General features: G+C 42.4%; 5 protein-coding genes across 5 annotated transcripts; 1 reads left to right on the forward strand and 4 right to left on the reverse strand.

Moving 5' to 3' along the window:
• Positions 1–140: 140 nt before the first annotated feature.
• On the reverse strand, positions 141–601 carry HO173_001225 (uncharacterized protein; the record flags this gene model as incomplete). The annotated part of the gene is made up of 2 exons (XM_037303168.1): positions 141–330; positions 393–601. The coding sequence occupies 2 exons, from the start codon at positions 599–601 to the stop codon at positions 141–143; spliced, it is 399 nt and encodes a 132-aa protein (XP_037169815.1).
• Positions 602–1,440: 839 nt separating this feature from the next.
• Positions 1,441–3,153, forward strand: HO173_001226 (uncharacterized protein; the record flags this gene model as incomplete). The annotated part of the gene is made up of 4 exons (XM_037303169.1): positions 1,441–1,749; positions 1,806–1,877; positions 1,937–2,924; positions 2,984–3,153. 4 exons carry the CDS (start codon positions 1,441–1,443, stop codon positions 3,151–3,153), a joined length of 1,539 nt encoding a protein of 512 aa, XP_037169816.1.
• Positions 3,154–4,389: 1,236 nt separating this feature from the next.
• On the reverse strand, positions 4,390–9,054 carry HO173_001227 (uncharacterized protein; the record flags this gene model as incomplete). Its single annotated transcript, XM_037303170.1, has 4 exons — positions 4,390–7,079; positions 7,203–7,711; positions 7,930–8,927; positions 8,983–9,054. The coding sequence occupies 4 exons, from the start codon at positions 9,052–9,054 to the stop codon at positions 4,390–4,392; spliced, it is 4,269 nt and encodes a 1,422-aa protein (XP_037169817.1).
• Positions 9,055–9,526: 472 nt separating this feature from the next.
• On the reverse strand, positions 9,527–16,265 carry HO173_001228 (uncharacterized protein; the record flags this gene model as incomplete). The annotated part of the gene is made up of 7 exons (XM_037303171.1): positions 9,527–9,640; positions 9,696–11,300; positions 11,354–11,617; positions 11,773–15,150; positions 15,200–15,672; positions 15,951–16,043; positions 16,172–16,265. 7 exons carry the CDS (start codon positions 16,263–16,265, stop codon positions 9,527–9,529), a joined length of 6,021 nt encoding a protein of 2,006 aa, XP_037169818.1.
• Positions 16,266–17,105: 840 nt separating this feature from the next.
• HO173_001229 (uncharacterized protein) lies at positions 17,106–18,194 on the reverse strand (the record flags this gene model as incomplete). Its single annotated transcript, XM_037303172.1, has 2 exons — positions 17,106–18,022; positions 18,071–18,194. 2 exons carry the CDS (start codon positions 18,192–18,194, stop codon positions 17,106–17,108), a joined length of 1,041 nt encoding a protein of 346 aa, XP_037169819.1.
• Between the last annotated feature and the right edge of the window lie 6,708 nt (positions 18,195–24,902).

The following is a 24,902-nucleotide window of genomic DNA, read 5'->3' on the forward strand; positions in this document are numbered from 1 at the left end:
AAAAGCTTGGTATCAACGCCAACGCTCGCACGTGTGGCGCTGGCATAGGTAAGTAACTTGCAAGCAATGTCTTGTCAATTCGAAACATTGTACCAGCATCTCTTGATTCATTCTCATTTTACATGATGAATACGATGAGCTCAACTCCTTGTCAATACTTCCACTACTTCCTCGAAATCTTCAATATCCACCTTGCGACTCGCAATGTCATCTACCCATTCTTTTCGGGAGTTGGCCGTCCTCAAGCCTCTCTCTTCCATGACGACGTGTAAACAACCCAGCGCAACGGCCCTTGCTGGAAAGAGATTGGTCAACTGGTAGTTCTTGCACCTGTAACATCAATATCAGCTGTCTTTTCAATGCACGTCTTGAGCTCCCATCTATTCACTCACGCGCTGACAGCCTTGGTTCTGCAGGCCCTTCCAAAGGATGTGTCCATGGCATCTTTCACAACCCCATATTCTTCTTTGTCTTCGTTTCCCCAAGAGTCATAATTTTCACTTGCACCTGTAACATCCCCCATTGCACGCTCGAGATAACGCGGCAGGTAGTCCAGAGGCAGCGGAATGCGTAATTCGAAGCCAAGTGTTCGCAGGAGCATGAGCTCCGCTTGAACAAGTGTTGCGCGAAGAGAATCGTATATAGTAGAGGGCACTGCTAAGGGTTGATTGATAGGGTCCGAAGAGGCTCCGCTGTGCTGGTGAAGCAGACGGTGGGCCGGAAAGAGTATCTCTCGCGTCCTTCGTGGGCTTTCAGTCGACTTTGATGCAAGGGAAAGGCATGCTAAGGCCAATGTCTTGAGGAGGCCAGGCCTTCGTCAGTGGTCGTAGAGGTTGAGCGAGGACGAATCCGGCGGGAGACAGACATACGAGTCTAGAGGATCCGGTGGTGTCGAGGAGCTCTGAAACCGCTGGTACCTGTTGAGGTAGACATAGGACATGGCTAGAGTCTCATCAGGTCTCAAGGTTGGGCGTCAGCCAAATGCGCCTACAATGCTTGAGGATGATGCTCTCACAAGCGGAGGATATCTGCCATTGTATCCGTGAAGCTCGTCGAATCCTTTGGTATAGGCATCGTTGTAAGAGGGTGTAATTTTAAGGGATCATGCAGCAGACGTCTGGAATACCAGGGTAGTGAATGATGGAATTGTAGGTATGCTAGGAGGATGTGCGCCGCTGACCATATCAGGATTTCTCCGCTTTTCTGGCGTCTGGACTCGGTCCTCCAGTGTAGATGTATTTGTGAAAATTATATGGCTTTACCAGGAGGACTAGTTCAAGTATTGGAGAATCTGAGTAGTCATTGTAGCGTGATCCATTGTCAGCCAATCAACGCTCGCTTATCTCCGTCCATGACCTCCATTACATTGTCCGCAAAACTTTGGCCACTCACCGTTGAACAACCATTCCTCACCTTTCGCCTTTCTCCATAGTCATCACAATGATCTCGTCGCGGGCTGCCACACCTAAACCCCTCGGTGTCCTTTGTCACCACATACACCCTTCAATCACTTCCGCCTCCCGGGTCAATGGATCCGCTCCTACACCAAAACAACAGCAATGCCGAGGCTTAGCTACTGTCCAAGATGGACCGGCACAACCACCTAAGAGGACACACTTCGGTGGACTGAAGGACCAGGATAGGATATTTCAGAATCTTTACGGGCATCATGGCGCGGACCTGAAGAGTGCGATGAAGTACGGCGACTGGTATAAGACAAAGGAGATAATACTGAAAGGTCATGATTGGGTCTGTCGGCATGGGCCTCTGGTCTGTCAATCCAAATGCTAATCCGAGAATAATAGATTATCTCTGAGATCAAAGCCTCGGGCCTCCGAGGTCGAGGTGGCGCTGGATTTCCGTCTGGGATGAAGTGGGTAAGGATGGATGCTACGACTACTGGTATTATATCTAAGGCGCATGCTGATTGCCATAGTCTTTCATGAACTTCAAGGATTGGGACAAGGACACCAAGCCCCGCTATCTAGTCGTCAACGCTGATGAGGGTGAACCGGGAACCTGCAAAGACCGAGAGATCATGCGGAAAGACCCACACAAGCTCATTGAAGGATGTCTAGTCGCCGGCCGAGCAATGAATACCAGCGCAGCCTACATCTATATCCGAGGAGAATTCTATCACGAGGCAACAGTACTTCAGCGGGCAATCCAAGAAGCTTATAAAGCGGGCTTCATTGGAAAGAATGCATGTGGCAGTGGATATGATTTCGACGTGTACATCCATCGAGGGATGGGTGCCTACGTCTGTGGCGAGGAGACCTCTCTGATAGAGTCACTGGAAGGCAAGCCTGGCAAGCCCCGCCTAAAGCCTCCGTTCCCAGCCGCTGTCGGTCTTTTTGGATGCCCTTCCACGGTCGCCAACGTCGAAACTATTGCTGTCGCTCCTACAATCGTACGCCGTGGCGCCAATTGGTTCAACTCTTTCGGACGCGAGCGTAATGCTGGTACAAAGCTCTTCTGCATTTCTGGTCACGTTAACAACCCCTGCACCGTCGAGGAAGAAATGTCAATCTCACTTAAGGAGCTCATCGATAAGCACGCCGGCGGCGTTCGAGGCGGCTGGGACAATCTGAAGGCTATCATACCTGGCGGCTCTTCCACGCCCATTCTCCCCAAGACAACCTGCGATGAACAATTGATGGACTTTGATGCCCTCAAGGATAGCCAGTCAGGGTTGGGCACGGCGGCAGTCATCGTAATGGACAAGAGCACGGACGTTGTAAGAGCTATATCGAGATTGGCATCGTTCTACAAACACGAGAGTTGCGGACAATGCACGCCTTGCAGAGAGGGCAGCAAATGGACGGAGCAAATCATGAAGAGATTCGAGGCTGGGCAAGCAAGAGCAAGAGAGATTGATATGTTGCAGGAGTTGACGAAACAGGTTGAGGGGCACACCATTTGCGGTACGTCTTCTCCCAACTTATTCTACCCCAATACAAGCATATACTGATCTTTTCTGTAGCTTTGGGCGAAGCCTTCGCGTGGCCACTACAAGGTCTAGTACGTCACTTCAGACCTGAGCTTGAGCAAAGAGTCAAGGGTTATGCCGAGAAGCATGGCGGTGAAGCAAGAGCAGGTGGATGGGCTCACGACGCCCAGAAACAAGGCATGCTCATTGCTCCAGGCCAGTAATTCTCCAAGAAGCAGAGTGTACATAGCGATTTGGCGTTATGGGAGTCGAAGATGCGACAGAAGGTCGTCCGGGTCCAGCATCAACATGGTTTATTGCAATATCGTTTCACAAGACACCAGCTCGACCATGGTCGTAGAAATCTGTCCTCGCTGTCCGACTTGGTGTTTCTCATCGTGGCTCCCCTTGCACAGTCTCCTTTCCTTTTCCTTGTCGCGCTCTAACGGCAACCCTTGAGGATCAAAGACGTCACGGTTCGTCGGTCTGCGCCACACCACGATCAAGACCAGAAATAGTTGTGACGCTTGGCGTCTTCTGAATCCCGCATTGCGACCTTTCACCACACGATACTCCACGACTGATGCCAAATAAGGCAGGTATCGCACCCAGTTTTCCACCTTCATCTATCGCAGCATCATCAATGATCTCGCATACTCACCTCATTTATCTACAAAGAGGACAACCATCTTTCCCCCTTCCTCTCTCTCTCTCTCTTTCAACCCCCCCCCAAAAAACCCCATGTCCACCTCCATCCCCTCCCCCTCCCCCTTCCCCTCGCCCTCACCATCCCAGTCGCCGGCGCCGCCTTCTCCATCCACCGTTACCGCGACCGGGTCGCCAAAGGCGGCTCCGCCACGGACCGGTAGCGCGCCAACCCTTACCCCTGGACGTTCGAGTATGGGAACCCGTTGACGAACGAACCGGCGCCCGATCGGAGGAGGGGGGATGGGAGTGCGGGGTGGTATCGGGCGCGGGTGTGAGCGGAGGCAGGTGAGTAGAAGTGGGAAGGTTGGGATTTTGTGTGTGGGGGGGGGGGAAGCTATTCGTGATATATTCGTGGGTGTCTTCGGATTGTAGAAGCTCGGATCACGCAAAGGGTTCTGCTTTCATGCTTTTTCAATGCTTGGATTCGGGTGCAGAATTTTAGGCCTCGGTCGCAGTGGTAATGTTCTTAGGCAAAAGAGGTGATGTGGGGACCAATTCCTTGGGTCGAATTTCTCTCTGAAGGACTGCACGCGGGGAATTCTGGTACAAAGTCATGTGCATAGTATTGGAGGACTGCCCCTTCTATCTTATGAGTACACTACGAGCATGAGAAGGTCTTCCCTAATAGCTTGTTGTATCTTACAATGCAGACTTCCGGGGTATCATCATGAGCCAGATGCTATGCCGCCCCAAACGCCAATGATCATGCACATAATCATAACTTCATCACACCCCCTATAATAATTCCGGCCCTAGGAAGAGGAAGCACTTCCGCCAAACAAGCTTTGGGGCTCATCGCTTCTCTTACCCAAGTCGAAGCCTACTCTTCTCGGAGGACGGCGATCAGCCATGACCGTGGTTGATGGGGTCTGATGCACCGGGATTACTGTTGACGCCGGCACTGAATCGTAGGCTGTCGAGCTTGCCGGCACATCATTCTCCGTGGAACCAGAGATGCCAGAAGTGCGGAAAGTGAGTGTTCTTCTCCTAGGAGGTGGTGACGCTGTGAGGTCTGGGGCATACTCAGAATCGCTCTTTCGCTTGCGGAACGGGTCGTGAGCTGTCGAGCTTTCAGGCGCATTAGCTTCTCCAATAGTTCGAATGGGCATATTCGCCGCCATGCTTCTGGGAGATGGCGGTCTAGTCAGCTCCGAAGCATGCTCAAAGTCGCTTTTCTGTTGGTATGCCATGTCGGGGGCCGCTGAGCTTTCCGCCAGACGAGTTCCTACACTAAAGTGAAGATTGGAATCCGTTGAGCTTCGTCTTGGAGGAGGCGACTCTCTCAGATCCGGGGCATAGTCAGACATCAAAATGTCAACTTGCCGCTTCCGACTCGATTTCTTCGACTGTGATGAGTCCAAAATCAGATCTGCGTCTGGATCGTCGAGATCTCGGTCACTTGCAGCAACTCGCCCAAACAATTGCTGAGGGGCGGACAATTTTGCTACTTGCTTGTCGGCATCATGTATGTGGTCCTTCGTAAACGGTATGAAATGGGCATTCTTGATAATGGTACTCATGGTCTCGTCATCCAGCAAACTCTTCTCGGCCTTCTGATGCTCCTGTGCAGTCATACCCTTCCTCCTCTGTAGCATATGATCCTCCAAAGTGTCTTTCAGCACAAGGGTTTCTACGTAAACCGGCCGTACCTGTCCAATACGATGGGCACGTTTGATCGCCTGAGCTTCGACATTAGGCTGCCAGACGGGATTGACGAAAAACACACGGGATGCAGTGGCAATATGAAGACCGTGAGCTGCTTGATACACGTTCATGAGGAGGACACGAAAAGTCTCGGTAGTGTTGAACGTTGTGATGTAGGCGTTCTGACGTGCCAGAGAAAGCGTTCTAGTATAGATCAGGTACCGAACGTCGACAAGATCAAAGGCCTGAGCTATGTAGTACGCAATGTGGTCGCCTTCATAGAAAATGAGGATCTTTTCGTCTTGGTGGAGTGCGACGACTCTATCGAGCAAATAGCTCAGCTTGGCGGATGCGGTACCACTGATTGTGCTCTTTCCTAAAGCGGAGTCCGGTGGAAATGGATCCGTGGTTTGCTCTTTCGAAAATGACTTGAGAGCAGACTTAAGAGCGGGTTTAAGACTTATTGGCTTGCTAGAATCTGATGCGTTGAACTGGATATTCTTGGTCTGTCGTGGGCTCGGACTGGCTTTTGCACGAGATACAGTCTGCTTCTCGGTCAATTTCGGCGTTCCGTTGATTCCCGATTTCGACTTCTTCTTAAACTTTCTTCCAGCATCATTGTCTTCTCCATCAAGAGAATTGTCCGGAAGTATCTGCACTGCTTGCTGCTGTACGCCGTGCCACAGCTTTTGCATGGTGGCGGTCCCCACCCCTGCGAGACCATGCGAGGGATTGTTTACATAAAGATGGGAGTTCACCCAATTTTGAGCTTTGCTAAGTTGCGTAGCTCCGATAAGTAGAAGCTCGTCTCCAGTTCGATGTACCAATGACCAAGCATCTCGAGCATTCTCAGGGAAACGCTCAACGAACATCCCCATCTCATGCAGGTCGGCAAATGACCTCCATGATGGAGATTCTAATGCAACCTCTCCAATTTCTATTGCCTGCTTCAGTAGTAGCTGATCAGCCTCGTAGTAGACAGAGTCAGGATTCCGTTGCTCCTCTAGGTATGCTCGCGAAACCTTGACGGTCTTGGCAATATCACCTGGAGAAAAACTTGTCCAATAGAAACCCGATTGCCGTAAGTTGTTGATCAGCTTATTAAGTTCTCGTCTATTCTTTGTGTGGAACATATAGTCTTCGTCAACGCGCTCGGAAGTCACTGCATTCACGATTAAAGCTTGTATGAAGAGATTCAGGCTGAGCTTATCGTGCCAGCTTGGTTGCAGATAGACGACTCGGTTGTGCAGTGGAGGTAATTGAATATCCGCTTCAATGTCTTCAATGCGGTGACGCACCACAAGACTGTTTAGTAGTGTCTTCAATGATCTAGCTTTCCTTCTTCCATCACTGTAAGGCATGATGTACCTGGACCATGAGGCAGGATCATGCTCCTTGCTATTGGCCCATGGCTTTAATTGCAGGAAACCCGCCACAATGACGCCCAGTTTCTCAAGGTCCTTGCGTTCTTGGATTAGCGCAGACTCGTTCCTTCGGGCTTCAAGCAGGTCTGAATTGGTCAAACGATGGTCGTCATCAGCCGCAGAGTGTGAAGTCTCGAAGGTAGCTGTCCCAACTTCAACGCCTAAAAGTCCGCTCGCAGGTGTTCCGCTTACAATCCATTTCCTATCCACGCAAAGCTTCTGTAGTGCCCAATAGGCGCTGTTTTTGCGTCCAGAAGAGGAGAATTCATGGCCTTCATCCATGATGATTCGTAGAAAGTGGACCTCCATTAGTGGCGATTGGTGCTCTTCTGCGGAGCAGTGACAATCTTCGTCCAGTGAGCAATTACAGCCACCTATCATGATTTCGAGTCAGCCATCCTTCTCGAAAGCAGAAAGACGAATACTGAGACAGCCCAAGGGGTGATCGACCCGTGAATTGGCCCAGAAGAGGGAACGTTTGCTCGCGACGTACACACCTTTGAACCTGGACTTGGACTTGGACTGCGCCTTTGCGCTCCCTTTGGGAACCATTTCTCGCTCGAATCGCTGTCTCGACATGAGGATGATATCGTATTTCATCAATTTGGCTGCTGACGGGACTGTGATTGTGTCAGAATCGAGGTAAAATACCTTCAGAAGATGTTCTTCGACATGCAGGCTGATCTCGTCCTTCCATTGGCTCAAAAGGTTCTGGGGCACTATGATCAAAGTAGCGGTAGTGAGGTGTATCGTCTTTCCTTTCTGTATTTGTGACGGGCGGTGACTGCGTCTAGTGACTGACGGAGAGATGACATAGGAGCCAACATTGTCTTCCAAAAGAGCAAGACAATTCTTGTGGTCTTCGCCTTCATGGGATAGATCATGGAAAATGGCCCTCCAAGGTACTTGAGCACGACCAACAGCAGCTGCGGCCATCTGCATGAGCGACCCAACTTCCGACCGCACGGGGAGTAATCCAAGCGAGTGTTCAGGAGGTATCTCTGGCCTACACAAAGTTTGGAATCAGCGCTGCTCTTTTTAGGTAAGAAACCGAGAAACAAGACACGTTTGAGGAGTAGAAAAATCCTTGCGCTGTCGAAGTACCGCTTCTCAACTAAGCGATAAGACAGGTCTGGAGAATGAGGATGCTTTCTACTCCCGAAAGATGGCATGTAGCCCAGTTACGCTACCAAACAGGAAATATTTACACCGAAATGTACGTACCAATGTCCCTTGGTAGCAAGTATCGTGGCTAGACAGATCAGTGTCTTACCAAGACCCATGGATTCGCCCAGTATGCCGCCACGCGCCTCCTCATACGTTCGTTGGTCGCGGAGTAAGACTCCCGTCTCTCTGTCATAGTAGAAAGGCTGTCCGGTAGGTCCTTCTAATGACTGCAATCTTGAGTCTAATGCTTTTCGGGGCTCGACCTCTCTCTTGATCATCGAAGCGACAGTACGCCTCTGGTATGGATAGAGCTTGGTCTTCAGACCTCGCAGCTCATCGGACTCAAGAACGGACTGTATGGCTTCATGGGATATGGGACATGACACGGATGGAGGGTGTGCAGCTGGAGAAGGTATTGTGTTAAAAAGGTAAAAGAGTGAGTCGTCGTTGCTTGACTCTCCATTGTAATGCTCGAGGTGGTTTTCAGATGGATTTCGCCCTTCCCACGATAGAGGAGATCTGTCAAGCCCATTCAACAACTTCATCAAGTAATTCCGGAGGTGACCATTATCTCTGTCGATATATCGTCTTCCAACGTCATCAGGCAAAATGTAAACCCTTATGGTAGCCAGATCCCCGTTCTGTTGATGCTTCCGAGCAAAAGTCCGAGCCCAATTACAATTGGCCAATGTCCGTGCGGACAAAGCTGGATGAGCATCCTCGAGATCGCAGCAATCGTGAAAAGCCAACCAGATGTCGCTTGACTCTCTCCAACGTGTCTGGTGAAGATAGGCTCCGCCGCCGATGCTAGGTCTTAATGTCAAGCTACCCAAAGCGATGTAATTCCGTAGGTCCTCCAAAAACTCCCTCTTACCATCTTTAGCTACAGTCGGTTTCGATCGAGGTACCATTTCTCGAGGGTGGAGGACGACGTTGCGCTTTTTAGAGCAAGTAGAGGTTTGGGGCTCTAGACCTGGAGTTGTGGCGCTCGATTGGCTAGATGGGCTGGATGCAAGGTCTACGGAGGTGGTCCTTGTAGACTTGGGTGTGGGAATCTGACAACAGATCAATTAGGGAAGTTCGCGAGGGACAAGGATGAGGCTTAAGTACTTGGGAATTTCCATCGGAGTCGCTTGAATGCCCCAGTGCTGGCAATGGCTCTTTACCATGGGGAGCGCCCATGGCGAAGGGTAGCTGAGCAGCTAAGCAGCTTCAACGAGCGTTACTATATCGATCAATACCCTCCAATCCATACTGTAGGCTGAAGAGAGATGAGTGAGTCCAGAAAGTAAGAGTGTATCCTAGTGTTGCGGCGCAAACATATGTCTCGGGTAAGTTTCCTCGACTAGCATTCAGGGTATCCAGAGCTCATCTTTTAGCGTCCGAGGAGTTTTGTGGCAATCTTTATGGCGCAGGCGAGAAGCTGCATGAGGACCATGATTTTGGATGTAATGAGCCTTTAAACACTATCTACTGAACGCTTTGCTATGCTGAGAACTGATATGCTCAGCTATCCAGTCGCTGCGCCATTGCAACCGCCGAAATAAACGCAAACAGCCAGATAGCTGCCCCAGAGTGCTGGATAGAATTGAATAACCTCCGTCTTGGAAGCGAGTGCTCCTGCTAGACCAAGTGATCGCTTTGTCCATCATGCTCATTTTCCACCCGTCATTACAGCCTTGTAGTATTGCAAGCTTAGATCCATCGTGTGCTTCAAGTACGCGTCCTCGGTGAGTGGTAGCTGCAGGACTCTGGCACCTTCCATACCCTGGCACCAACACGTCAGCGTTGTCTAACTATAGCAGAAATGTAGATCGACTGACCTTCTCTTTCATAGCCAGAACCTCTTTGCCCACGAATCCGCTGATCTCCTGCACGGCAACCGTCTCCTTCAAGTCCCGCTTTCCACCCCGCATCATCATTGGCAGCGCGCCTAGAAGCCTTTGGAGCAGCTCTTCCTTTTCATGCCCCTCGACCCCTTTCATCAAGCTCAGATAATCATCATAGACCTGGCCACCCATTCCCCATTCCGCAATCTGCTCTTTGCAGTCCATGAAGCTGTCGAGCACACCTTGCAACGTGTCCCAGTCTTGCTCCACCACAGTCGATGGGCCCACTTCTTTTCGAAATACCTCGTGAGCCTCTTTCCAATCCTGTGCCTTGACCAGGAGATCGACCTCTTGGACATGATCTTGCAGGACACTCCGGGCATACAACGCTTTGGCCTCCCATATCCATGCGACCGGTATCTTGCACAATTCTGTTAGGGTTTCGAAGAGCTCACTCTTGCTGTCACTAGGAATGGCTTCAGCGTGTTGGATGAGGAGGGACTGTATTGCTAAGTGGCGTTGACGGTAGGAGGAGAGGTGGAGGAGAGAGAAAAGAGCCCAGTACCACTCCCCAGCTGAGTCTAGCTGAGCAGCAAAAGTCTGGGCGAGATAGTCGGCTTTCGACGGGTCAGCGATCGCAGGGAAGCGCGCGTTGATGGCGTGGTACAGCTGGAAGGAAAGGCGAGCGTCAACAGGGTTGCCAGTGATGTTTTCGGGAGCCAAAATCCCTGCGAGAGAGCTGGTAGGAAGCGCAGATTTGGAGGCGGCGTAGATTTTGAGCAGACCCCACAGGACGTCCTCGCGTTGGGCAGTCTTGGGGTCGTCCCACGGAGCGCCTGTTTTTTCTTCAACGAAGCGAGGGACCGGCTTTTTGCCCTCGTCGGATTGGAGGTCGTGCTCGAATTTTACGACGGCAGCTTCGATAGTATCTTCAGCAAGGATGGCGTAAAACAGTCTCAACCCAAATGCACGCTTCCAGTCCAGGTTGAAACGTTCACTGATAACAAAAGTCTTTGCTCTATCCTCAGTCGGGCCCTTCTTTCCCTCGCAGACACAGGTGTCACCAGCAAGCAACGAGTACAAGGCTCGTATGGGCTCGGTGATCTCGGACAGTACGTTCAGCTCCCTCCACTTCGCAATCTGAGCAGTCACATCATCGCGCATGATCTGATCACCGCCAATTTGGGCAACCAGAGTCGCCAGCCTAAAGTCCCTTCCTTGCACGAGCGCGTCACAAGCTTCCACGACGTTGTTTGCTGAGAGGTGAGCGATGGCGCGCTCTTCGGCATTTGGTGCTGCACTGACGGCCTTCATCGCCGTTTCCTGGCATTGTCGCTTCCAGAAATGGATCAGGCGGTCTTTGCGGATGCGATGGTCGTAGGTGGCTTTATAAGCTGCGGGCACACCATAGGCTTCTGAGTTCTGATCATCAAACAGAATGGACGCGAGCTCCCAAACAGATTGCTCATACTGCGAAGGTGGCTGGACGAGTGACGCGATGTTTTTGAACGGGGTCTGTTGAAGCTTTGCCATCGGTACTCCGCGTTCAAGGGAGAACTTGGTGCGAGCTTGTTGCTGTGCGAGAATTGTTGGAACGAGCTAAGCGTTTGATCAGCATGGATTGTGTTGACTCTAAAACAAGACGCGCTTACATTAGGAGTCTTCGCAAATTTCGCAAATCGAATGTCCCTCCCTTCAGACACAATGGATCCCTTCAGCTTTTGCAAGATTGGGTCTGTTTGTGCAGATTTGTTGCTGGAGCTACCGACTTTGCCAGGTATCGCGTAGAGTAATGTCTCCCCAGGGCCCCAAGCTGGCTTATAAGAGTCACGCCACTCTCTTTCCATTTGTTGTTGTTCCGGTGTCATGTTGCTCATAGCGTCGTCATTGATGTTCGACCTCTTCGAATAAGGCCACTAAATGCAACAAAAATTCAGCTTTAAATTCTTTCCATTCATTGCTACATACATTGAAAAATATGAAGCCATCCATAATCAATCGGTACCCTCTTGGATATCATGCCGGAAGAAACGGCCAGTGGATGGTAACAAGTTGGAGAAGGAGTTCAGACCTTGACAACTTTTCCCTTCGTGGCTTGCTTGGCATTCCGCCCATCCCTCCGCGCTTGCTCCTGCCCGAATAGAGAATTCATCAAATCAATGGATGTTGCCAATTTGGATCCTGTGACTTTCCCGCTCCTTTTCGCATTTGGTGTCTTTTCCTCATCCACATCACGATCCTTCAACAAGTGCACCTGCGTCTCACGAAGAGCTTGTCGGTCCTGTTTCCTTGGGCTGATAGTGCGTTGTAGTTCTTCGGCCCAGTCACCGCCAACGTTGAACGTTGCTTTCCCTGGCGTACCGTAGCCTAGCTGGAGAAATGATTTGGGCGGTGCTTCATCAAGATCGGGTGAGGGAAACGCTCCAGCCATCTCTATCTCCATATCCTGTTCCTCGTCACGAACCACAAGTGATCGATCTTCAATACCACCTTTCACACGTCGTAACTCGCTTGGCTCGTCTTCGCCACTATCAGAAGGCGAGGCGGCCAAGCGCTCATCTAAAAAAGACTCGTCGTTGCGAACTTGTTCCATCCCATCGTGTTCGTTGTCAGAGATTTCTTCCTGGTCCTCAAATGCACCTGGCAAGATCTTCTTTTTCCGGAACTCGAAAGTATCTTCCGGACTTGAGCTGATACCGGAGGACTCATTGGCGGACGTCAAAGAGCGTTGTGTGGAAGTGGTCGCTGTTGGTGTACGATCATTCCTCATTGCCCGTGACACTGGCGTTGGAGTACCTGGAAGTTCGCTTAGCATGCTTGTTTGGAGGCTCTCTCCTTCGCTAGCGTCGTCATCCTCGTAGTCAAAACCGTATTTTGTAAAATGCGGCACTCTGAATACCCAAATTCCAGTGTCTTTTTCGTATCTCACGAACTCTGTGCCACCAACCTTGCGAAGACGATCGACATGCCTGTTGAAACGTGGGCCACTCTTCTCGGGTAGTAAAGTCCTCCTATCCTTCTGTCTGGGCCAAGAGTTTGCCAGATAAATGGTAGATGGCACATTCAGCCCCTTCCCTAGTGCCGGCTTCTTGGTTTGGTCAGGATAAACGGTAAGTGAACGAAGCTCAACGAGAACAATATTGCCGTAGATTTCCTTCAAGTCTGTGAAAGAGAGATCGACAGGCGTATTGAATTCAACACGGCCACAGCCATCACGCCCAACACTGAAATTTCTGATTTGCTTTCGTTGGTCTTTGGGCAATTTTTGTAATTCGGTTTCCGATGGTTTCATCCAATAAGCTCCTGGTTGCTCATCGTCTTGGGGCATTTGGAAAGGCGCTCGTGCGTTGGACGTGCTCGAAGGCTCTGAAGACTCGTCTTCATGGACAACGGCAAGCTCATTGCCTCTCACCTGTTCCATCTCAGGCTGTTGTACGACGCCATTTGACTTTGCCCCAGCAAGTCTACCTTGTCCTCGTGAGGGTGTCCGGAGGAAGCCTTGCTCTTCGGCGCTGGGGGTAGCCGAGCTTGTCATATCTGCTCCATTGACAGCGATGGCACCATTGACCTGAACACCGTTCGGGTTCTCTCCGTTGCCACCAACAGTGCTAGCATCGAAGCTGACTTTCTTCTTCAAAATGCCGGGCTGCTTCGACTGATCGCTCTTTTCTGGACTTGGCAAAGCCGGAAGGGCACCTTTGTCACCAAAAAGATCTGGCGTGCGTAAGCTACGATCGATAGTCAGTCTCTTCAAGCTTCCTGCGCCGCCATACCGGGAGCTTCCAGCAGAAAAAGCACCCGGCGTGAGAATGCTCTCTGAGTCACTGTCCAAGTTTCGACGAAGGTTGCTAGTGGACAAGCTCTTGCCGAGACCTCGGCCAACGCTACCAAACATCAAACTGCTGCCGAGGCCGCCAGGCGTGCTTGCATTGCTTGTGGCGCTACCAGGGGTCCCGTAGGTCGAATAAGAAAAGCCGAATCCGCGCTTTTGGGGAGTGACGAGCCGTGAGGCTGCATTTGGAGCCATCTTGTAGTGTGGCAAGACAGCATTCTTCTTCGTCTTCTGCTTGATATTGATCGGAGTAGCAATAGGGCCTACTGCCACTGGCGGCGGTGGCAGACCTGAAAATATCGAAGGACTACCGTATGCGTTGTTAGGATCAATCAAAGATGCGTTGAAGACCGGCGGCGGCGCTAGTGCGTTTGGCTGCTGCTGTTGTTGCTGTGAACTGCCAAAAAGGCTTGAACCCTGGTTATTATTGGTGTTGCCGAAGAGGCTTCCACCTTGCTGTTGCTGCTGTTGATTGTTCGAGCCGAACAAGCTGCCACCCGTGGGCTGTTGGTTGTTGTTGTTCAGGTTGCTAAACAGGCCACTGCCTGTGCTTCCTGTAGAGCCGCTAAACAGACTTCCGGGCTTTTGCTGTTGATTGTTGTTGTTACCGAACAGGCCGCCGGCTTGGTTTTGCTGGTTCTGGTTGGCATTGTTATTGTTGTTGCCAAAACCCGGGAAGAGGCCACCGCCCTGGTTTGAATTGCCTGTGTTGGTCGTCCCGAAAAGGCTACCACCTGTCGCAGCTGGCTTGGGCGCGAAGAGCGAACTTCCGGACGACTGGTTGTTGTTGTTAGTTCCAAAAAGACCTCCTGAAGAGCCCTGTGGTTGATTGTTCTGGTTCAGATTCCCAAACAGGCCACCCCCCCCTGTGTTATTTGCAGTTTGGCCGCCGAATATACCGCCTGGCTTTTGCTCTTGTTGCTGCTGGGTACCAAAGCCTCCGAAAGGTGGTTGGCTATTGCTCTGGTTTTGATTTTGAGTCCCAAAGCCGCCGAATGGGTTTTGTTGAGCGGGCTGCTGCTGAGTTTGCCCAAAAGGAGTGTTGGTCTGGCCAGCATTGCCGAATATACCACCGCTGGTGTTGGTTGTAGTATTGTTATTGGTACCGAACCCACTGCTGCCAGTCCCAAAACCTCCTCCAGTCGTGGCAGTTGTCCCACCAAATGAGAATGGTTTCGACTGTTGTTGCTGTTGTTCATTGTTGCCACCAAATATACCGCCTCCACCACCAAATCCGGACCCAGTGCCAGCTCCTGAGCCGAATCCGGCATTTGTTCCTCCGGTAGTACCAAAAATGCCACCACTTTGCTGGGACGTCGAAGCAGCGTTGCTTTGCCCAAAGAGACTGCCATTGGTTCCAGGTTTTGAACCAAAGAGGCCGCCACCAGTGCCGGTGCCAAAACCAGATTGAGCTGGCTGAGTACTGCCGAAAGGAGAGGATGATGCCGTAGGGGGTTGACCAAAGAGCCCGCCTCCTGTGTTTGCTGGTTGGCCAAAACCACCTGTCGTATTCTGTGGTTGTCCAAACCCTCCGAAGTTGGTCTGTCCGAATGCTGCAGGCTGGCCGCTGGCATTACCGAAGCGTCTTCCTTGGTTGTAATCCGCTAGACGCAGCTCCTGCGAATGGTCAGTCTTGGGTCTCGCACACTAGGATGAAGGCACTAACCTCGAAAGAGAAATTCTTATATGGCTGCATAAAGCTGACGCTTTGGAAGTGATTGTTCGTGTTGCCCGTACCCTCCTTCTCAGTGTACGCCGAGAACGGCGTGCTGCCGGTACCCTGACATTCAGCATTGTTCGTGCCAAGAGCCGAGCTAATAGGGGCTCCAAATGCACCGGTTTGCTGCTGGTTGTTGGTCGAACCAAACCCTCCCCCCGCGTTGCCAGTGCCGAATAAGCCCCCTCCGGTGTTCCCACCTCCAAAGGCTGGCTTCTGAGTCGACCCGAACAAGCCTCCACCAGAAGTATTGTTGTTGTTGGTAGTGCTGCCAAATCCTCCGAATCCACTAGTAGGTCCTGCGGTAGCTGTACCACTGCCGAAAAGGCCAGTTCCGCCTGTAGTAGTTGAAGCGCCAAAGGCTGGGCGATTTTGTCCAAACGGAGTGGTGTTAGTCGTGGCAACTCCAAAGCTTCCCGTACCTGTAACAGATTTCCCGTTAGCTCGGTGTTCGGGAAGAGCTTAGCAATGGATGGAAGTTTTCGCGTGGATCAAAGGAGCCGGAAGACAAGTGGCGTGACATCTTCTTCAATCATACAAGGTCTGCGCAGATGTTGGATCCTATCATAAAGATGGCGATCACAGCGACTGCAAAGATGCCCAGAAGAAGTGCTGCCCTTTCCAAGTTCCACTTCAAGGATCACCGCGAATGTACTAGCATTCGAAGGTCGATCCGAGACAGCTTGAACCATGAACGTACCTGATCCAAAGCCACCGCCAGTATTTGTGCTGCTGCCGAAGAGTGTTGAGCCACTGCCAGTACCGAAGCCGCTGTTCTGTGGTTGACCGAAGCCTAGATGCCATAAGATGGGGGAGTCAGACGGTGATATTCCCGGGGCGTCGTGATGGTACCAGTGGGCGCCGATGGAAGCCCGTGGACCAGCTTCGGCGCCATGAAGGGGAGATTGAGAAATGACCTACCTGTGCCTGTAGTATTATTGTTTGAGCCAAACCCACCAAAGCCGGCGCTCTGCTGCGGCTGGTTGCTATTCTGTCCAAATCCTGAGAAAGACATCGTTGCTGATTATATCGGCGATGGTTGTGTGTGCCTTCAAAGGGGTGGGATTAGTGGAGATGCGGAATACAAGTGTTAAAACATGAGAGACGAGAGACGAAGTGTCCAGTCACACGATGAACGCGCAGGCAGAGCGCAATATGTCCAGCAGTAGAAAGGTCTAGCACCCCGCTTAAAGGCGCATAGTGTAGTTTGCAAAAAGTAATGAGTTGGGGAGAGAGACTTGGAGCTTAGATTAGAGGAGAATGAAGACGCGCTTTGTATTGCGATTTGAGTAGAGGTGGAATTACGCTAAGAATTCCACACTAGAGCAAAGTTTCGATACGGTAAGGCTGAGGCTTTAGCAATCAGCTCCGGCAGGCACCCTCACAGGCAACCAAAATGTTGGGGGGAGCCTTCACTCAATACTCAATTTTATCTTCCAGACCGTGAAGAATGGCATCGATTGGAAAGACAGCCATTCCTCTGATGGTCCAGCATTGATTGGTAGTCACGCTCAGAGACTCATCATCTAGTATGTGGAAGGGTCCGTGGATTTGATTGGTCTATGTGCTGATCGACTCCTTTCTTCTACCCGAATTGAACTTCATGCTTTATTGATGCTGTAAATCGCTTCAAGACCATGCTCTGGATGACTACAAACTCCACGAATGCCGCGAATTCTCCTTCTCCTTATGCGACACGAGCTGAGAACGCCCGGTTGTAGTAAGAATCGAAAGGTACTCCATGGTCGATACCCATGACGCGTGTACTGTCTTAGGGTGCAAAGGTCATCCTGACGATTGCTTATCCAATGGTTAGATTCTCAGACTTCTCTCCAGCCACCATCCGGCTTTCGTGCTATTTCTTTTGACCAATACCCTTCTTCCTTCCCTTTCCCCCTCTCACAACCCTCTTCCTTGTCTTGGCCGGCTGCACTTCTTCTTCATCCTCGTCCTCAGATACCGGAGTAGCGTTTTCCAGGTCTATCTCCTCTTCGTCCTCATCATAGTCTTCAGGTTGTGCTGCCTTCTGCTTCTTCTGTTGGCTTCTCTGGAAAAGCTCTTCGGGAGGTTCCTCGAGCTTTCTCTTCTTTCCATTCTGGCGCTTGGCACTACTCCTTTTTGGTTCCACGTACTTGGCTTCAAGATCATCGAGGAATGTGTCTGCTCTGCTTCTCTGTCTCTGCTGTATCAGCTCCGTAAGATCTGGGCCTTCATCCTGTTTCGACCCCTTCTTGTTCGATTTGCCAGAACCATCACCGAAGATTTGATCGTACTTTCCCAACTTCTTCGCATAATCTTCGGCCTCCTTCCCATCTCTCTTTGCTCTTGCCTGTCGTTGATCTCTTTGCTTCTGGGGTTCTTTGGCGTACGCGTCGTATGCCTCGACCTCGCCATCCTCAATCGCGTGATCTATGTATTCACGGAATCGATCTTCGTCATGGAGAGGGTTGCTGAGCATGACTTGACTGAATACAGAGTTGAGCTTGCCCTGAGCTTGGGTATAAGAGACTAGAACATCACGTTTCTCTTCATCTGAGCCCTGGTATCTATCTTTGAAGCTGCCTATGGTAGTCGACGTAACAGTATCCGCCCACTGTGCCCGGAAGAAATCAGTCCAATTGAAGTCGTCGTCTTCGAGATCAAGAGACTCTGAGGTATTTCCCGTAGTATCGTAGCGTTTGCGCCGTCGCTCGTCCGAGAGAATGGCGTACGCGAAGGCAATTTCTTGGAACTTGGCGTGGGCAGTGTCTTTGGCATCGGGATGCGCCTTGTCTGAGAGCTCGTAAGCGTTGGACGTTATGCCATGCTATCTGAGCATACCTGGATGATATCGTAAAGCTAGCTTCTTGTATGCGGACTTGACATCGCCGGACGTGGCAGTGTTCTCGATCTCAAGGACTTCGTACGGGTTGATGTCCGTGGGAGGGTCTGACAAGTCCTCCATATTCGATTTGATTGACAGACGTGTCCACACAGATGTGACCCAAGAGTACTGAAGCTCTCTACACCACGAGAAGATTGCAGGATGATTGAGGTCTAAGGAGTTGAATATGGTTGCACTTGGGTGTCGAATTTGGGGGTGACGCGACTCGCGATATACCGGAATTATATTATATTTTTAAATCTATTATAACTCTTAATCTATAAATATTTCAAGTAATTATTAAATATTATATCTCTATTATTAATTCTTTTTATTAGATTTATATAATTATTTATTATATAATTTCTTAAGATTAAGATTTTTTTTTTTTTATAATCTCGAATTTATAGTATAAATTTCTTAATTTTAAAAAAATTTAATTTAAATTTAAATCTTATTTTATTTATAAAATTCAAATTTCTTAAATTTAGTTTAATATTAAGTTAAACTATTTTATATTAATAATTAATTCTTAACTTAATTTTCTTTAATTTTTTAACTTAGTTTCTTTTAATTTTTAACTCTATATTTTAATTTTTTTATTCTAAAAATAAAGTTTTATAGTTAATAATATTATTTAAATCTATCTTTAAAAGATATAAAAAATAAAGCTAAGATTAATCTTTTAATATTATTTAAATTATTTTAAATTTTATATTAATTCTTATACTTAATCTCTTTTAATTCTTTAATTAAATTAAAAAAATTATTAAAATAAGATATAATTCTTTTATTAATTTTAGTAAATCTAAAATTCGATTTAATAATAAAGAAGTTAGTATTAAGTTAAAATATTCTTAATCTTTAAACTCGCGGAAGTCTAGCGCTTATCGAGTCTAGAGGCTCTAGTATAAGGCCCTCGGGCCTTAAGATAACCCTCTATAGATTTAATAGAGTAAGGCAGAGGGGGAAAAAAAAAAAAAGTAAAAAACGTTTTATTAATATAGTATATCGTATCTAGCTAGTTAAATCGACGACGATTAAATAACGTCGTTATTCGTTAAATAGAAAGTTATAATTTATATAAGATAATAGATTAATATTTCGTTAAAGCGAGTAATAATTTCTTTACTCACTTATTACTACGACGCCATATTATATATTTATATCGCGTCTTCTATCTCTAGAGCTTCGTTTATATTACTATCTTTAAGCGTTAAATAATCTATAAATTCTATATCGTTAATCGATAAACTATCTCTTTCTTTCTTATTTTATATAGATATTAATTAAAAAGATATAATATAATATAGTATATTAATCTATTATACTATACTCTAATAAGATATAAAATATTAATATTTATATAATTTTATATCTAGTATAATATAGAATCTTAATAATATATATTACGATATAATATATCTATAATATTATATTATAAAATAATATATATATAAGATATTTTAACTAAGATTTCTATATTTAGAAGTATAAATAGCTATTCTAATTATTATTCTAGTTAACTATTATATTAGCTATTATTATTATAGTTATTACTATTATAACTATCTATTATAATTAATTCTATTATAACTAACTCTATTATAACTACTTCTATTATAGCTATTTCTATTATAGCTATTATTATTATAACTATTACTATTATAATTATTACTATTATAGCTATTATATAATTATAAACTATTTTAATAATAAATAGTAATAGCTATTAAAATATTTAAGAAGAATAAATTAATTACTCTAGAAGTACTCTAAAACGAGATTCTATATATAGGATAAATTTAGATAACTAATTTAATAAGGTAACTGAAAAGGCTAGAAAGCTTAAGGGCTAAGAATTTTAATAATTTTAATACGCCTCTATAGTTAAGCGTATTAGCCTATTAATAAAAAACATGTAATTATATAAATATCTTATCGCCTCTATAGCGTTATAGGCTCTTTAGATTCTATATTATTCTAATATTTATATCGTCTAGTATTCGTAAGCCCTTTAGACTCTATATTATTCTAGTATTTATATCATCTAATATTTATAAGTCTTTAGACTCTATATTATCTAATATTTAAAAAGAAAATATAATCGCTATAATAGTCTCGTTCTCGATACGCTTTCGCTTTATATCTCTTATTATCTTATAATATTACTTTAAAGTTAATTTCGAATACTCGATATAATATACTAGTCTATATATCTTATTATATATCTTATAACTCTTTCGATTATTACTTTTATTTATAACTCTTATATTTATAAATATACTAGCTATCTCCTTTATCTTCGTAAGCTTTAACTTTTTCTCCTTTCTCTCTCTCTTCTAGAAGTATATTTATCGCTTTATAAGCCGTTATATCGAGGGTAATAGCCTAGATTTTAATTAAATATTAAAGATAATCGAGAAGAAATATCGATAGATAAAGAATTATTTATTTATTAAGTGTAAGTTTAACGTTAATAGCTATAATACGCTCTTTAAATAACTTAATATAAGTAATATAGTCGATTACGAAGTCGAATTTATTATATTTAATAGTATAATATTATACGATAAAACGTATAAATTCATTATCCCCGATGAGATAATAGAGATTCGCGAGATAGAATATTATTTTAAAGTTATAATTGAACTTATTAGCTATAAGTCGTTATTTAATAAGATTATTAATAGTAAGTATTATCGTATTAGTAGTCTCTTTAAAAGAATTCTTTTATTTAGCTAGAGCTATAACGGTTAATATTCTAAAAGAGATCTCTTAAGTATATTTTTATAACTTTTATTTACGTAATAAGATATATACGTTAATAAGTTACTTTAAGTAGTTTATCTTAGTAAATTAATAAATAAATAACTTAAAGAATAAATCTAAGATAACTCGTTAGACTATAATTAATACTAGTACTAATACTAGTACTAGTATAATAAGTACTTGAAATTAATAGAAATTAGAGCTAGAGTTTATAAAGATATATAATAACGATAATATATATAGTAGCGTTATAAAAGCGTCGGAACCGAGCTTATAATCTATTAAAATATTTAAGAAGAATAGATTAATTACTTTAGAAGCACTCTAAGACGAGATTCTATATATAGAATAAATTTAGATAGCTAATTTAATAAGGTAACTAAGAAGACTAAAAAGCTTAAGGGCTAAGAATTTTAATAATTTTAATAATAGCTATAATAATAATAGTTATAGTAGTAATAGCTATTAAAATATTAGATATATAAGATATAGAATAAATAAATTAATTCTTTAAAGTCTCTTCGAGATTAGATTTTAAATATAGTATAAAATTAGATAATTAAAAAATATAATAACTAAGATATACGAGAATTATATTTCGATAATAAGTATAATAATAATAGATATAATAGTAATAATTATAATAGTAATAGCTATAATAGTAATAGTTATAGTAGTAAAATACTACGATATTATAGTTATACGATTAATCGTTAATTAAAATAATAATTAAAATAGCTACTTATACTTCTAAATATAGAAATCTTAATTAAAATATTTTATATATATATTAGTATATATAAAAGAATAAGATAGAGCTAAGTTATAAAATTTTAAATTTATATATATAATTAATTATAAATTTAGAGTTACTACGCTCTTTAATTAGATCGACTAAGTTATTATAAATAAATAAATTAGCGTTTATAACTATTAAAATCTCGCTCTCTTACGCCTTTCTTATTAAAAAATTAAGATACGTTATTCACAAATAGAATAACTTTTTTATTTTCTATTAAAATTTTGAGATTTTTCTTTTAAATTATAGAGCGTTATTTACGCTTTTCAAATTTTTAAGAATCTCAAAATTTGATATAATAATTATTAAAGCGCAAGGAATTCAAATATCGCTTACTAAAGTTCGCTCGATAGCCGGACAGCTCTAATTAAAAAACAGGTATACATTAATTGATTTTAGAATAACTTTTTTATTTTCTATTTAAATTTTAACATTTTTATAAAGATTATAGAACGAAATATAAGCTTTTAAATAAAAAAAGAATTCTTAAATATAGTCTTATAATTATTAAAGCGTAAGGAATTTAAATATCGCTTATCTATTTACTCGATAGCTCTAATTAAGAAAAAAATTATAAATTTAATTTATAGACCTTTACTCGTTCTATAATATAATATTATAGATATACTATATTATAATATATATCGTTAAGATTCTAAATTCATATTAGAAATATAATATAATATTCGATTCTATTTATATTATACTCGAATACGATATTATATTACTTAATATAAAATATTCTATAGAATATATTATATCTTTTCGATTAATATACGATATAGATAGATTTAATAAAGAATTTTAAAAGAATAATTTAAAGTAAAATTAATTCTATTTAACGATCGCTAGTTTAATTAAATAATATATTAAACTTAACGTAACGTAATTATATCTATTATAGTTTTCTATTACTTTATTTATTCTTTTTATTTTATTCTTTTTATACGAGTAAAGATCTATAAATTAAATTTAAATCTATTTTTTTAGATTAGAGCTATCGAGTAAATTTAATAAGCGATCTTTAATAAGCGATATTTAAACTTCTTATCTTTAAATATTTATTAGACTAAATTTAATTTTTCTTTTTTTATTTAAAAGCCTATATTACATTCTATAATTTAAAAGAAAAATTCTAAAATTTTAATAGAAAATAAAAAAGTTATTTTAAAATTAAATAATATATATCTATTTTTTAATTAGAGCTATCGAGCGAACTTTAATAAGCGAACTTTAATAAGCGATATTTGAGATCCTTATTCGTTAATAATTATAAGATAAAATTTTAAAACTTTTATATTATCGAAAAGCGTAATCTTTACTCTATAATTTAAAAAAATAATCTTAAAATTTTAATAGAAAATAGAAAAGCTATTCTATATGTAAATAACGTATATCTATTTATTTAATAAGAGATCTTAAGAGAGCTAGCGAGCTAACTTAAATAGTCTAATTAAAAAGCGTAATAATCTCGAATTTATAATTAACTATATATATAAATTTAAGTTTTTTTAATTTAAATCTATCTTATTCTTTTATATAAACTAATAAACTAATAAATATTTAAATATTTAACGAGTAAAGGCCTATGAATTAAATTCATAACCGTTTTATTTAATTAGGGCTGTCGAGTAAATTTGGTGAGCGGTCTTTGATAAGCGATCTTTAATGAAGGATATTTGAATTCCTTGCACTTTAATAATTATAAGATCGAATTTCATAATTATTATATTATTGAAAAGCGTAAAGTGCGATCTATAATTTAAAAAAAAAATTAATAGAAAATAGTAAAGTTATTTAAGGGTTAAAATTAGAGTAAGAGATTTTAATAGTTGCGAACGCTAATTTATTTATCCGCGATAACTTAGTTAGTCTAATTAAAAAGCGTAGCGAACTCGAATTTATAATTAGCTATATATATAAATTTAAGATTTTTTAGATTAATTCTATCTTATTCTTTTATATATATTAATAAGTAATATTTTATTTAAATCTTTTAATATAATAATAAACTATTTAAAGAAAATAACTTTATAACTAATAGTTAATTTTCTAATATAGAATTATATATTATATTATTAGAAAAGCTTAATAAAGTATATAATTTACTCTCGTTATTAATATCTTATTTTAAATTATTAATTATAATTTAATTAAGAGAAATACTTAAAAAAAAAATAAGTTTAAATTAAAAATATTAAGTTATTTATAATAAAAGAATAACTTCGCTATAAATTAATTTAAATAAAAACTTTAAATCTTATATTAAATTACTTTAAATATTTTTAAAAATATAAAGAAAGATAAAAGTTTTTAAAAAATCTTTATATCTTTTATAATAATTTTTATATTAATATTATTATTATTATTATTACTCGCTTTATTATTATAATAATAGCGAGAAAAAAAGATAAAATACTATTTCGCGATAATAATATAAATAAACTCTATTAAAGTCTTTATTATAGGTTTTATTATAATTATAATAATAGAATTAATAAGAAGATAAAAAAATAAAAGAGATAAAAGAGATAAAAGAGATAAAAGAGATAAAAGAGATAAAAGAGATAAAAGAGATAAAAGAGATAAAAGAGATAAAAGAGATAAAAGAGATAAAAGAGATAAAAGAGATAAAAGAGATAAAAGAGATAAAAGAGATAAAAGAGATAAAAGAGATAAAAGAGATAAAAGAGATAAAAGAGATAAAAGAAATAAAAGAAATAAAAGAGATAAAAGAGAAAAAGAAGATAGTAGAAAAAGAAAAGTAAAAAAAGAGGAAATTAAAGAAGATATAGTAAAATAAAAGATAATAAAAAGTAATAACAACGATCTATTTATTAATTAATAGATTACTTATTAATTTATTTATAATAGAAGCTTTAATAGTAGTAATAATCTAGTATTATATTATAAATATATTATATAAATTTAATAGAAAGTAGATATTTTAATATTACGTCGACTTTATCGAATTTTAACATTACGAATTTTCTACGTTTTCTTATAAAATTAAATAATAGAAGTAGATTAATACTCGAATATCGTATAGAAAGTAATAAAAGATCGATTTAACTTAGTTTAATTCGACTCTATAAATTTAATTTATAGATTTATACTTATTTTATATAAATAAGTAATTATAATCTTAATCTAACGTTTTAAAGAAATTATAGAAATAATAATATAATAGAATAAATTATAGATTTATATCTTATCTT

This window comes from Letharia columbiana, assembly GCF_014066305.1.
Source record: "Letharia columbiana isolate WasteWater2 chromosome Unknown Sc0000002_s0, whole genome shotgun sequence".
Classification (NCBI taxonomy): domain Eukaryota; kingdom Fungi; phylum Ascomycota; class Lecanoromycetes; order Lecanorales; family Parmeliaceae; genus Letharia; species Letharia columbiana.